At 41.5% G+C, this 13,441-nt stretch overlaps 1 protein-coding gene across 2 annotated transcripts in view; it reads left to right on the top strand.

Annotated features, from left to right (window-relative positions):
* The first annotated feature begins 10,280 nt into the window (after positions 1 to 10,280).
* Positions 10,281 to 13,441, top strand: part of TAF1B (TATA-box binding protein associated factor, RNA polymerase I subunit B) — a 47,569-nt gene continuing 44,408 nt past the window's right edge. For both annotated transcript variants that reach the window (XM_032214480.1, XM_032214479.1), the window contains exons 1-2: positions 10,281 to 10,362; positions 13,269 to 13,367. In XM_032214480.1, the coding sequence (XP_032070371.1) occupies positions 10,345 to 10,362; positions 13,269 to 13,367 (117 nt within the window). In that variant the 5' untranslated portion in view covers positions 10,281 to 10,344. The remainder of the gene's footprint in view (positions 10,363 to 13,268; positions 13,368 to 13,441) is intronic.

Raw genomic sequence — 13,441 nt, forward strand, 5'->3', positions numbered from 1 at the left:
TGCTCCGACCCTCTGGAACGAACTCCCCGTGGAGATTCGGACCCTCACCACCCTCCAGTCCTTCCGCGCCGCCCTAAAGATCTGGCTGTCCCGGCTGGCCTGGGGTTAAGACCCTAACCCCACTCGAATTGTGTGACTGTTGTGTTTTTAAATGTTGTAGTGTCTTACGTTGTAAAATGTTTGTCCTTCCCCCCCCCCTTTTTGAACTGTGAGCCGCCCTGAGTCCCCCCAGGGAAAAGGGCGGCATACAAATAAAGGGAAAATGAAAAATGAAAAAAAAATGAGAAGTCTTTCTGCTCCGCGTTCTGCAATCTAGAAAGTGAAAAATACACCCTGCTTTGCAAGGCAAAGAAGATGGCGTCTCCGTATATCAGAAAGACGTACAGAACTCGGGAGTCTCTGATGAGATTATCCGTAACCCTTCTTTGTCAGGGACTTGCAAGAAATAATTGGTATGATCCTTGGGGGACTCTTCCCTGAAATTCGTCTTTTGAAGCTTCATCTGAAGGAGCCTGACTGTATTCTGAAAGCAAATGCTACGTTTAACAATATATGGCTCAAAAGGAGACTTTCGTTACGCCGAAGGCGATAAATGATTTTGTATTCAAGTTATACATGCTTATTCAGGTTTGGGAAAACGAAGATCAAAATTTAATATTATCCATGGGACCTCGCTCATTAGAAATGCAGCTAGTTAGAATCCACCGGGCATATATTTATCACAGTGTGCATCAACTTGAATATGCTGCGTGCAATGCTTTTAATTAGAAACTGAAATGAAGCGAGAAGTCAGCCTGTCTCCTAACTCCAAAATTATCATATTCCTATCAGGGCCTCAGTATGCTTGGGTAACTTATAATTAGGGACAAAGGTTAACACATAATTTTATATGTTGAATAACCAGTTATATTTGTGCCATAATTCAAAGGCAGGACTTGCTTTCCCCAGAAGCCTTGTGAGTATGTAAGGCAGAAAGTAAGTCTCTACTCACACTAGGTCAGATGAGTAAATGGAGGTGGAACTGAAATGATTAATTTGATTTCCAATAATTATGTAACTGTTTCAGGATTATTTTTCCCCCGTATGCATTTATTTTGCCTTTCAAATTTGAATATTTTATTTTTTTTCGGTTTGACAAATATTTTCAACTATTTCAATGTCTCTTCACTCATAAGCACTTTTCAATATGAAATTAAGTATGTCTTTTCTTTTCTTTTTGAGGGAGGGGGAAAATGTCACCATGAAACCAACTGCATCAGCTTGCTCCCCATCTCTGGTGATGTGTTGAGTTTTATAGATATCTCTGTGGTTATCAAATGATAATACAAATACCCCTTTTTCAAGATGCACAATTGTTTACTTGGCATTTTTAATGCTTGGAAGTTTATAACATTGATGACGTGAGACTGGCTTTATGCCCTGGGTACTTCCAGGCATATTAAACCAGCACCAAACACTTCCTCCGTATTATTTTCACAGTTTAAATGCTTCCTTGAAGATGCAATTAAGCAAATAGATAAAAAAGGGTGGATGTAACATAGGTGTATCCTTTTCAATCAAATTATCTGGTCCAGCTTTCATCCAAAGGAAGAAACACTAGACAATACGATACCAATCTTTCTGCACAAGTCACCTGATATGTAATTAGTTGGTTTGCTACTCAAAAGGTTGTATTTGCATGACAAATGTTTGCATGGTTCTATTAACCACTGGTTTACTCAGTTAAACTTGGGTACTGTACACAGGACCCATTAAACCATAAACTTATTACACAGGCTATATTCATGCAACACAGCAGCCTAAAATATGGTAGGCTAGTTTGTGAGTAAGACTAGTTACTACGTTGTGTGAAACTTCTCTATGAAAAGTAATTACGAAATTATATTAGGCTGTTGATATTTGTATTGAAATCGTTACATATTTTGATTCTAATTTCAGTTTCATTTTGAACCTTGTGTTGTTATTAATATTGTTTTCATTGTGGTTGTTGTTGTTATTATTGTTTCTATTTTTCATTTTTAAAAATGGTTCATCTTATAAAACCTCAATGTATTTACCACGGAATAGCTTTTCAAATGTAGCAGGGGTTAAAAGAAGTCTTACAAAATCACAAATATTCAAATTTCTAAAATAAAGAATTAATTCAGTAAAATCCCAAAAGCATTCCTGGAAAGAAAACTTGGTGTATCAGTTTTTTAAATTTTTTATTATTTTATCTCTAGAAATGCCTTCTACTGTATGCCTTAATGAGAGTTTTATGTGATAAATAATCACCATGCATATTAAAACTTTACATTACACTCAGAATGGCTAACATATATATGTATCATTACTGTAATAAAAAGATGTTCTAAAAAAAAAAGTAATTACGTATGTTGATAAATTACATATTGTTAAGTCCTGATATATAGCAATAGCAATAGCAGTTAGACTTATATACCGCTTCATAGGGCTTTCAGCCCTCTCTAAGCGGTTTACAGAGTCAGCATATCGCCCCCACAGTCTGGGTCCTCATTTCACCCACCTCGGAAGGATGGAAGGCTGAGTCAACCTTGAGCCAGTGAGATTAGAACCGCTGAACTGCAGATAACAGTCAGCTGAAGTGGCCTGCAGTACTGCACCCTAACCACTGCGCCACCTCGGCTCATTAATATATCTTAGCATTCCTGCTCTATGGTAGGGTCTGTGTGTCAGCATATTCATCTCCATTTGGGTCAATCCCGGGCATCTTCACCCATGTATTTCATGTTCTCCTTGATGCGATCGATCCACTGATTCTTTGGTTTTTCAAGGGGTCGCCGGCCACCAGGGTCCAGATGCTGGCTGTCCTTGCCACTGAGTCTTCTTTTCTGCATATGATGTGTTCCATACCATCTAAGTCTTTTTTCCAGCAGTTTTCCTACAACTGGTGAGACTCCCAGTCAACATCAGATATCATAGTTCATGGCGTGCTCAAATTACATTACTCCAAGATACCACCAGAGCCTTCACATTTCCATCACATGTAGGCCCCACTCATGCTTTGCTGTTGCTAGCCAAAACTCCAATCTGTAGTGGGCGACTGGGCGCACTAGAGTTATGTAAATCTTTGACTTGAGGCATAGGGGCATCACACAGGAGTCCAGTCACCTGGGGCCACTTCATCCAGGGGGCATTGGCATGGGCGCGCGCATCCGGAAAACTATTGCTGTTGTTGCCTATGAAGAAGCCAAGGTACTTGAATTGCTCTACTTTTTTCAGATCTTCTCCCCCCCCCCAAATATGATGGTTCCATTGGTTTGGGGGGGGACGCATTCCCTGTACTCTGTTTTCTTGCTGTGCAAAGGCCATATTCGCTGAGCCATTCATTCCGTTGCCATGTCTGCTTTCGGAGGTGTTTCATGTTGCTTAATCACCAACAAGGCTTCCTTGGCATAGAGAAGTGACCATGGAGAGGGGGATTGGAGGTCAAGTGTCACAGTATCCATGCAAAGGACAAAGAGTAGAGGTGAAAGCGCCAATATCTAATGTACTCCGATGTTGATGGAGAAGGGAGGCGACGTTCCTACTGCACATCAGACCATGCTAGTGACGCCACAGTACAATAGTTGAGTCCGTTGAATGTAGGATCCAGGGACATTGTGGGATTATAGGGCATGCCAAATTAATTTGTGTGGGATGTCACTGAAGGCCAGGACAAGGAATGCCATGTGAACGGGCTTGGTGATCTCACAGTGCTGGCGTCCATCATTCCACTCCTTTTCAGAAAGCCGCATTGATTCGGAGTGATGAAGACGATCTTGCAGAGCCTAGCATCAATAACACGTTCGAATATTTTCATGGTGTGACACAAGAGCCGAATCAGCGGGCTCTGGGAAGTCAGGGGGGGAGGTGGGTTGTTGGGGGGGAGGGTGGGGGGAGGGAGGGATATATACTAGGTTAGATACGATGTGTTAGATTCAATGTAATGCGACTTCACATGTATACTGTTTTTCTTTAATTTCTCTGTAAAAATAGAATAAGTTAAGTACATTGACATATAGTGGAAATACACCGAAGGGAGGAGTAGAGGGATAGAAGAAAGATGGGTAGAGAGGGCGGGAGAGAGGATGGGAGGGAGGGTGAGAAGGAAGGGAGGGAGTGGATCGGGAGAGAGGAGTGGTAGAGGGGGAGGGGAAGTAGGGTAGAGGGGGATGACGGAGGGAAGATAGAAAGTTGGAGGGGGGTGGAAGAAAGAGGTGTATGGAGGGAGGGTGAGAAGGAAGGGAGGGAGTGGATCGGGAGAGAGGAGTGGTAGAGGGGGAGGAGAAGTAGGGTAGAGGGGGATGACGGAGGGAAGATAGAAAGTTGGAGGGGGGTGGAAGAAAGAGGTGTATGGAGGGAGGGTGAGAAGGAAGGGAGGGAGTGGATCGGGAGAGAGGAGTGGTAGAGGGGGAGGGGAAGTAGGGTAGAGGGGGATGACGGAGGGAAGATAGAAAGTTGGAGGGGGGTGGAAGAAAGAGGTGTATGGAGGGAGGGTGAGAAGGAAGGGAGGGAGTGGATCGGGAGAGAGGAGTGGTAGAGGGGGAGGAGAAGTAGGGTAGAGGGGGATGACGGAGGGAAGATAGAAAGTTGGAGGGGGGTGGAAGAAAGAGGTGTATAGAGAGGGGAAGAGGTATATTGGGTTTCTATTTTGGGGGGTATTGTTGACAAGAGGAATTGCTGCGATTATTGTTTAATGTGGTATGGCTCCGGCTATGCACAGTATGTGAGTGTATGAAAATGAAAAAATGGAAAATAAAAACCTTTTTCACAGGGAAAAAAAAGAGCCGAATCAGCCAATAACCCAAGCATTCTTCCACATCACCCTTGCCCTTCCAAATTGTTGCCTAAGTTACTGAGGCTGCACCCTCAGATTCAGAATTCGACTAGACATTGCCACTGATACGACTGAGGTACCCCAACTCTAACTGACATGTCACTCCATCTATTGTGGAAGGCATTTTATACCTACTGCCAAGAGGTGGTTCTACTGGAGAAGATGCCTTTTGCAGCCACTCACTGAAGTACAGATCCTGCTAAGTGTGGCACGACAAAACCGCGCTCGACTAAGCCGCGCCCGATTAAACCGCGTCGCTGACGTCATCAACAGGGCGACAACAGGGAGCGCGGAGAAAGAAGGGCGCTTTAAATAGCGCTCTGAAAGCAAGCCGATTCAACTTAAGGTAAGGGTTAGGTTTAGGGTTAGGTTAAGGTTTAGGTTTAGGGTTAGGTTAAGGGTTAGGGTTAGGGTTAGGGTTAGGGTTAGGGTTAGGTTAAGGGTTAGGGTTAGGGTTAGGGTTAGGTTAAGGGTTAGGATTAGGATTAGGGTTAGGGTTAGGTTAAGGGTTAGGTTTAGGGTTAGGTTTATGATTAGGTTTAGGGGGGTTAGGTTTAGGTTTAGGTGTTAATTTTAGGTTTAGCGTTTACAGCGTGCTTCTGTCTCCGCACTGTTGTCGCCCTGTTGATGACGTCAGCTACGCGGTTTCGTCGAGCGCGCTTTAGTCGAACGCGGTTTTGTGGTGGAACCCCTGCTAAGTGGAGGTACCTCTGGTGCTTTTTCTGCTGTTGGGACATAGGGTCCTCTTCTACTTTCAAAACCATTGACTGTTTTCTGTAACCCTGGCAAGGGGCCCTTACAAGGTGCTACCAGCCGGGCCAGCTGGACCAAGGTTTTTTTTAAAGAGGTGTTACTCCTCCATCACTCACCCTTTGTCTTGGCTTGTGACAGGCAGAGCCTGGCTTCCCAAATGTTGGGCCCAGGATGGCGGGTTTCAGGTTTTGATATATTAATTGCTGTAAAAGAATGAAAACACTATATCAACATAGGATTAAAAAGAACAGTTGCTGGAATTGGGTATGTCTAATTTAATGAAAAGAAGGACTAGTGGTGACATGATAGCAGTGTTCCAATATCTAAGGGCCACAAAGAAGAGGGAGTCAACCTCTTCTCCAAAGCAAGAAGCAATGGAGGGAAATTAATCAAGGAAAAGAAAGAACTAGAAGTAAAGGAGACATTTCTTGACAGTTAAGACAATTAATCAGTGGAACAACTTGCCTCCAGAAGTTGTGAATGCTCCAACACTGTCAGGTTTTAAGAAGACATTAGACAACCATTTGTCTGAAATGGTATAGGGTTTCCTGCCTGAGCAGGGGGTTGGACTAGAAGACCTCCAAGGTCTCTTCCAACTCTGTTATTCTGATCCCCCTTTAAAAATATGTAATGGATCAAGAGGAACCAGCCAGCCAGCCAAGAAACAGACTGTGAAATAGTTGGGACTCCAAATAACCTTGGTAAAATAAATGAAAATTTTTAAAAAATGTGCAGTAGTTCAGTAATTCAAATTCTGGTACAATGACCAAGATGAGCAATAAGCAATGCATTTTACCTGCTACTAAGTCTGTTAATTTGTAAAAACCCAAACAACATATTGTGGGAAGTTATCATCCAGCCCTCTCCCAGAAAAATGAAATATCCTAGGAAATGTTGAAAAGGCAGAATATTTCTCTGGATGTGAAAAGAAAGAAACATGCTTTAAAAGACAGAATAGTTGCCTGTAGCTGCCTGCCCATCCACACTTTGTCAATAGGCCATTGAGAAGGTCAGGCTAGCCCACTTTACATAATAAAGACTTCCCCACTGCCGCTGTAGGAGGAAGGGATATTACTCAACTCTCCACATGGCATCTGAGAACTCATACCTGTATTCAAAACAGCCTAGAGAGTCGCCTCCTGCATGGCCCCATGGGAGTCTGACAACTAATCAGAATACATTTCTTACACAGGAATAGGAAACAGAGAGGTGGGACTAAACAGGGTATAAAAAGCCTAGCAAGCCCCTTCCTTCCTTCTTCTCCACCAGCATTGAAGCATGTGGTCACCTTTTCTGTTCGGGGCTCAAGCCATGTGGCCCTGTCCACCAATAAACCATCTTTCCAAGCAGCCTCCATGTCTCCAGTGTCTTTTTCCCCACTTGGAGCTGAACCCAGAAGGACATTTCTTTCAACAATATCTAAGAAATAAAAATAGAATTGCAGTATAAAAAACAGGATTCAGAAAAACTAATCTCATATTGACAAGTGCAGGAGAAAAGTTGCATAGTTAACATCTATGACTTGAACTTTTTGTTTGATAAAGCTGACAATATATGAAGCAAATGCACAAAATGTAGTGTATTATAGAATATAATTCTGAGAACACTCACATTTCCAACAGCCAATGCATTTTTTTGACTTCTTAACTAGGAAAAGGAAACAAAGTTGTAATTTTATTTTTAAAATAAATATACAGATTTTAATTGCATCTGTAAAATATTAATACGCATGAAAGTGTTGGTTTAGTTCCAAGGTGGGAGAAAGGCGCTGGAAATAAATTGGAGGCTGATTGGAAAGAAAGATTCTGTTTATTGATGAACAGAACCAGCCTATGATTCTGGGGTAGTTGCTGGTTCTGTTCATCAATAAATGGACCTTCTTCTTTTAAGCAGCCTCCATTTTATTCCTGGCTTGAACCTGGACCTGGATTTTTCTTCCAACAAAAGGCAAAAACTGATTACTAATTATAAAATGATGCTGCATGTTAATGGTACTCGAGGCCTAAAATATCAGATGGTTAAGAAAGTACCTTTACATTTGAACTGGTGAAATCAATTTCTGCTCTTAGAAGTAAAATCATAAAAGGAAGAAAAGGAACATAAAAAGACATAATCTTCTATTCAAGTTCTATAATACACAGTGCTATAAACTATCACAACAATAATTGTTTGAAAAAAATGCATCAGTATCTTATAGTGAAACAGCTTAAAGATATACCTCCTTCTCTGGCCTTTAATTGCTAGTTACTTTTTAGGATCAAATTACATTTGTATTTTTTCAGATTCTTTCCTTATCTTAATGTTTTTGGCTGCCTTGAATATTCACTGCTTGCCAGAAATGCGGATTATAAATGGCCTAAATGAATGTAAATAAAATTTAGCCTATTGTAGGGGGACAGCAATGTTTGGATTGTAGCTGTAAAATACTAATGAGCCATTGTACGCTTTCTTGCTTACAATATTGCTGCAAGGAGGTGATTAGATTCTAATCATTAGAAGTATCTGTTTATTTTAAATTAAACTCAGTTTACTACTTTGCATTTTCCCAAGAAAGCCAAATAATACACCCGTTATTGATAGTCCATAATTTAAACCAACTGTAGTCCCTTGTTCAAACAAAACTGGTATAGGAAATTAGCACCCACCCCTCTCGTAGAAAAAGGAAATATTTAGGAAATATTAAGAACAGAATATTTCCCCTAAAAGGCAGGCAGAAACTCAGTCCCTCCCCCCAACATTTTGTCAATGGGCCATTAAGGCCTGAGCCGGTCTATTCTACATAACAAAGGTCTACCTCTTTCAGGCAGAGCTGTAGTAGGAATTGCCCAAAGCCCTCTACCCATCTCACCACATGGCACCTGGGAAGATTACATCACCCAGCAAAGCTCATCCTGGGGCTACTTAAAGCCTAAAACAGCCTACAGGGTTGTCCCTGCATGGCCCCATGGGAGCCTGACAACCAATCAGAATACAAGCTCAAATTCAAAAGCCCAAATAGGGCATAAAACCAGGGCACTCTCAGCATCTCTGCCCTTCTCCCCCAGGGCCTCAAACCATGTGGTCCTCCTGTCCATCATCAATAAACCTTCTTTCCAAGCAACCTCCATGAATCCAGTATTCTTTCCCCCCCCCCCACTTGGAACTGAACCCAGATGGACATTTCTCCCAACACTAGCTAATGTATAAATAGAATCAGATGCTTTTAATCTCTAGCAGAAATAAGCATTTTTCTAATTCTTCCTAAACTTCCAATTCCCAGCACTTCAGTCTGTAAGGCTAATGGTGACATAGGCCAGGATTTGTAATTCAGGGGCATCTGGCAGGGAGGGAGGAGCAAGGATTGCTCCCTATTAAAGCAGCTGTAATGAAATGTGTGTATGTGTGGGAGGGAATCACACACAATATAAACTTGGTTCTCTGTGTTTCTTAAACTTTCTCTCTCGGGGATTGCTGGTTGCTTTTAAAAAAAAAAACGTGGAGGACTCCATAACAGCTTATGTTTGTGGGAAGTTATCATCCAGCCCTCTCCCGGAGGAATGAAATATCCTAGGAAATATTGAAAAGGCAGAATATTTCTCTGGATGTGAAAAGAAACATGTTTTAAAAGACAGAATAGTTGCCTATAACTTTCTGCCCATCCCCAGCTAATGGGCCATTAAGATGGCCAGGCTAGCCCACTTTACATAATAAAGACTCCTCCACTCCAGCTGTAGGGGGAAGGGATATTACTCAACTCTCCACATGGCATCTGAGAACTCATCTATGGATTCAAAACAGCCTAGAGAGTAGCCCCCTGCATGGCACCATGGGAGTCTGACAACCAATCAGAATACATTTCTTACACAGGAACAGGAAACAGAGAGGTGGGAGTAAACAGGGTATAAAGAGCCTAGCAAGCCCCTCCCTCAGCCCTTCTCTTCGTCTCCACCAACATTGAAGCACGTGATCACCTTTTCTGTTCAGGGCTCAAGCCATGTGGCCCTGTCCAACAATAAACCATCTTTCCAAGCAGCCTCCATGTCTCCAGTATCTTCTTCCCCACTTGGAGCTGAACCCAGAAGGACATTTCTTTCAATATGTTCATGAGTTATTTTATTAATATGCACCATATTAAAAAATTTTAAACATGCCACTGCTGCTAAAATTTGTGGGATTTTAATATTGCGTTATTTTTCAACATAGGCTGGCAAATCATTTCGATGTTGCAGGTCTCTTGAGAAGATCCTGTGGGAGCCCTAAAAAACCCTCTCTCTCTCTTAACTAAGCCTCCCTGCTTGTAACTTAACTACTGCCTGACACTTGGCTTTCGCTAAACCAGTGTTTCCCAACCTTGGCAATCTGAAGATGTCCGGACTTCAACTCCCAGAATTCCCCAGCCAGCGAATGCTGGCTGGGGAATTCTGGGAGTTGAAGTCCGGACATCTTCAAGTTGCTAAGGTTGGGAAACACTGCGCTAAACGACACGTGTCCAATAGCCACTTATCCATTCTTCCACTCAGAATAAACACGTCTGCAGGTCTACCCAACCAAGATAAGTCGGGCTCCGATTTAAGAGCCACAAACAAGAAGCTTAAAAAATCTTGAATCTTCAAGCAGGGAAAGCGGGAGGCTGCTATTTACCCAACCCCGGAACCCAAGAGCGAGAGGTCTCGTTCCCCGGCCGGCAGCTGTTTCCGTTGCTCCCCGGCATCCCCGAGGTTGGTTGCCATGGCGCAGCCGCGATGACCGCCGCCGCGTGAAACGGGGCGCGCGCGATGGAGGAAGAGGACGCGGTGAGACTGGGGTGTAGCGGGGGGGGGGGAGTGGGGGGGAGACGGCGGCATTTCAGCGCCGGACAGGCACATGGGGAGAGGAGGGGGGGGGGGAAGGCCAGAAAATAATGTATTCGGTTGCGGACGAATAATGTAGGTGGGATCTGTTTTTTTAATATATATACACATACATATATATATTATTAAAAGCACGACTTCTTTTTCTTTTTAATTTTACCGCCAAGGTGGAAAAAATTTAATCGGTTGATTTCAGGACTCTTTTTGAGGACATATTTAATCTAGGAGCTACCATCTGGATGAAAAACTGTGGAAGACCCAAGTGGCAGCAGTGAAGAGGCACAGAATAACATATATATGTGTGTGTGTTTGTGTATATATACATATACACATACACACACATATATACACACACACATCTATCTCTATATCTATCTATCTATCTATCTATCTATCTATCTATCTATCTATCTATCTATCTAAGATTTTTACAACCCCCGGTATGCCCAAATATGGGAGGAAGATCACCACTTCCACTCTCTGTCCTTCGGCTCATCACAAGAGACCATCCAGGCAGAAACCCAATATTTTTACTGCTGCCTTTTTGTTACAGCACAAATACAACAATATATATATACATACATACATACATACATACATACATACATACATACATACACACACACACACACACACACACACACACACCTATCTATCTATCTATCTATCTATCTATCTATCTATCTATCTATCTAAGATTTTTACAACCCCCGGTATGCCCAAATATGGGAGGAAGATCACCACTTCCACTCTCTGTCCTTCGGCTCATCACAAGAGACCATCCAGGCAGAAACCCAATATTTTTACTGCTGCCTTTTTGTTACAGCACAAATACAACAATATATATATACATACATACATACATACATACATACATACATACATACATACATACACACACACACACACACACACACACACACACACACACATCTATCTATCTATCTATCTATCTATCTATCTATCTATCTATCTATCTATCTATCTATCTATCTATCTATCTAAGATTTTTACAACCCCCGGTATGCCCAAATATGGGAGGAAGATCACCACTTCCACTCTCTGTCCTTCGGCTCATCACAAGAGACCATCCAGGCAGAAACCCAATATTTTTACTGCTGCCTTTTTGTTACAGCACAAATACAACAATATATATATACATACATACATACATACATACATACATACATACATACATACATACACACACACACACACACACACACACACACACACATCTATCTATCTATCTATCTATCTATCTATCTATCTATCTATCTATCTATCTATCTATCTATCTATCAGATTTTTACAACCCCCGGTATGCCCAAATATGGGAGGAAGATCACCACTTCCATTCTCTGTCCTTCGGCTCATCACAAGAGACCATCCAGGCAGAAACCCAATATTTTTACTGCTGCCTTTTTGTTACAGCACAAATACAACAATATATATATACATACATACATACATACATACATACATACATACACACACACACACACATGTATATATACACACAATATATATATATATATGTATTTAGAGTCACAACCCCTGGTATGCCCAAATATGGGAGGAAGTTTACTGCTTCCATTCTCTGTCTATCGGCTCGTCACAAGAGTCCATCCAGACAGAAGCCCAATATTTTTACTGTTGCCTTTGTTACATTTGTGTTGTTACATTTGTGTTACATTTTGAGGGCATATTTAATCTAGGAACTACGATCTGGATATAGAACTGTGGAAGACCCAAATGGCAGCAGTAAAGAGGCACAGAATAACATTCTTTATAGATATAGATAGATTGATTGATAGATTGATAGATAGATATATTTTTTATAATTTTTAAACAAAACAACACATACAAAGCAAAGCAAGAAGAAAAGAAAAAAAAACCAACTTTCCTCCCTTTCATCAAGCATGTTGTTTGGTTACAAGTTTTTGTGCATCAATTCTTAAGATTTAATAGCAATAGCAATAGCAGTTAGACTTATATACCGCTTCATGGGCTTTCAGCCCTCTCTAAGCGGTTTACAGAGTCAGCATATTGCCCCCAACAACAATCCGGGTCCTCATTTTACCCACCTCGGAAGGATGGAAGGCTGAGTCAACCCTGAGCCGGTGAGATTTGAACAGCCGAACTGCAGAACTGCAGTCAGCTGAAGTAGCCTGCAGTGCTGCATTTAACCACTGCGCCACCTCGGCTCTTGTTATTCTTGTTTAAGAATAACATCACTGTTTTTGCATTAAACATAACTGAAGAGGTTGTTGGGGTTGCCAACCTCTTCCTAGGCTGCTATTCCTTGCATGATTTGGACCAGGGAAAAGAGAATAAAATTTGTTCAGAACCATGTACACCTGTGTGATGAAGTCATGCATCTTAATAGTGGAGTGGAATTGATTGTATCTATCGCCTATTTCCTCTCTACCGTTTTATGCCTTCCCCCAATTTTGTGCTACACAGGTTTTTGTGGATTTGAGTTGCAAAGCCAAGAAGCACAGTTGTGAGAGTAAATGTTTAATTGCATAATAGTGGTGGTAGGGCTTTGTTTTTATAAAATAAACTTCATTGCAATGAAGGGCCCTTGTCTAGTAAACATTCATAGGATTGTATGTTGCAAAATCAAGTGTAATTTTATTCATGCTTAGTTGAAGGAAATGGCCCTGAATTTATTTGCAGATGTGCAGGACAATAGTAGTTTTAAAAAGCCATGTTACATGCAGACAGTATATTAGGACTAAATAGGATGCTTGTTGTTAATACTGATTTCCCCCTCCCCTTTAAATATTTATTGCATTGTGCATTTGGATAAAATGAAAAATATGGACATTTTCACATTGTTTTAGAGAGACTACAATGAACCTTGTGGATATTGTTCTGCTGTCAGCTGGAGCGTAACAGAAGAAGGCAGATTTTACTGCACATCTTGCCACACTGTCATAGAAGTAAGGTTTCGGTTATTTATTTCCCAATTTTGAAACTCACTTTGAGTGTAAATCTTTAAATATTAATTATTAAC

The sequence above is a fragment of the Thamnophis elegans genome, chromosome 3 (genome assembly GCF_009769535.1).
Source record: "Thamnophis elegans isolate rThaEle1 chromosome 3, rThaEle1.pri, whole genome shotgun sequence".
Classification (NCBI taxonomy): domain Eukaryota; kingdom Metazoa; phylum Chordata; class Lepidosauria; order Squamata; family Colubridae; genus Thamnophis; species Thamnophis elegans.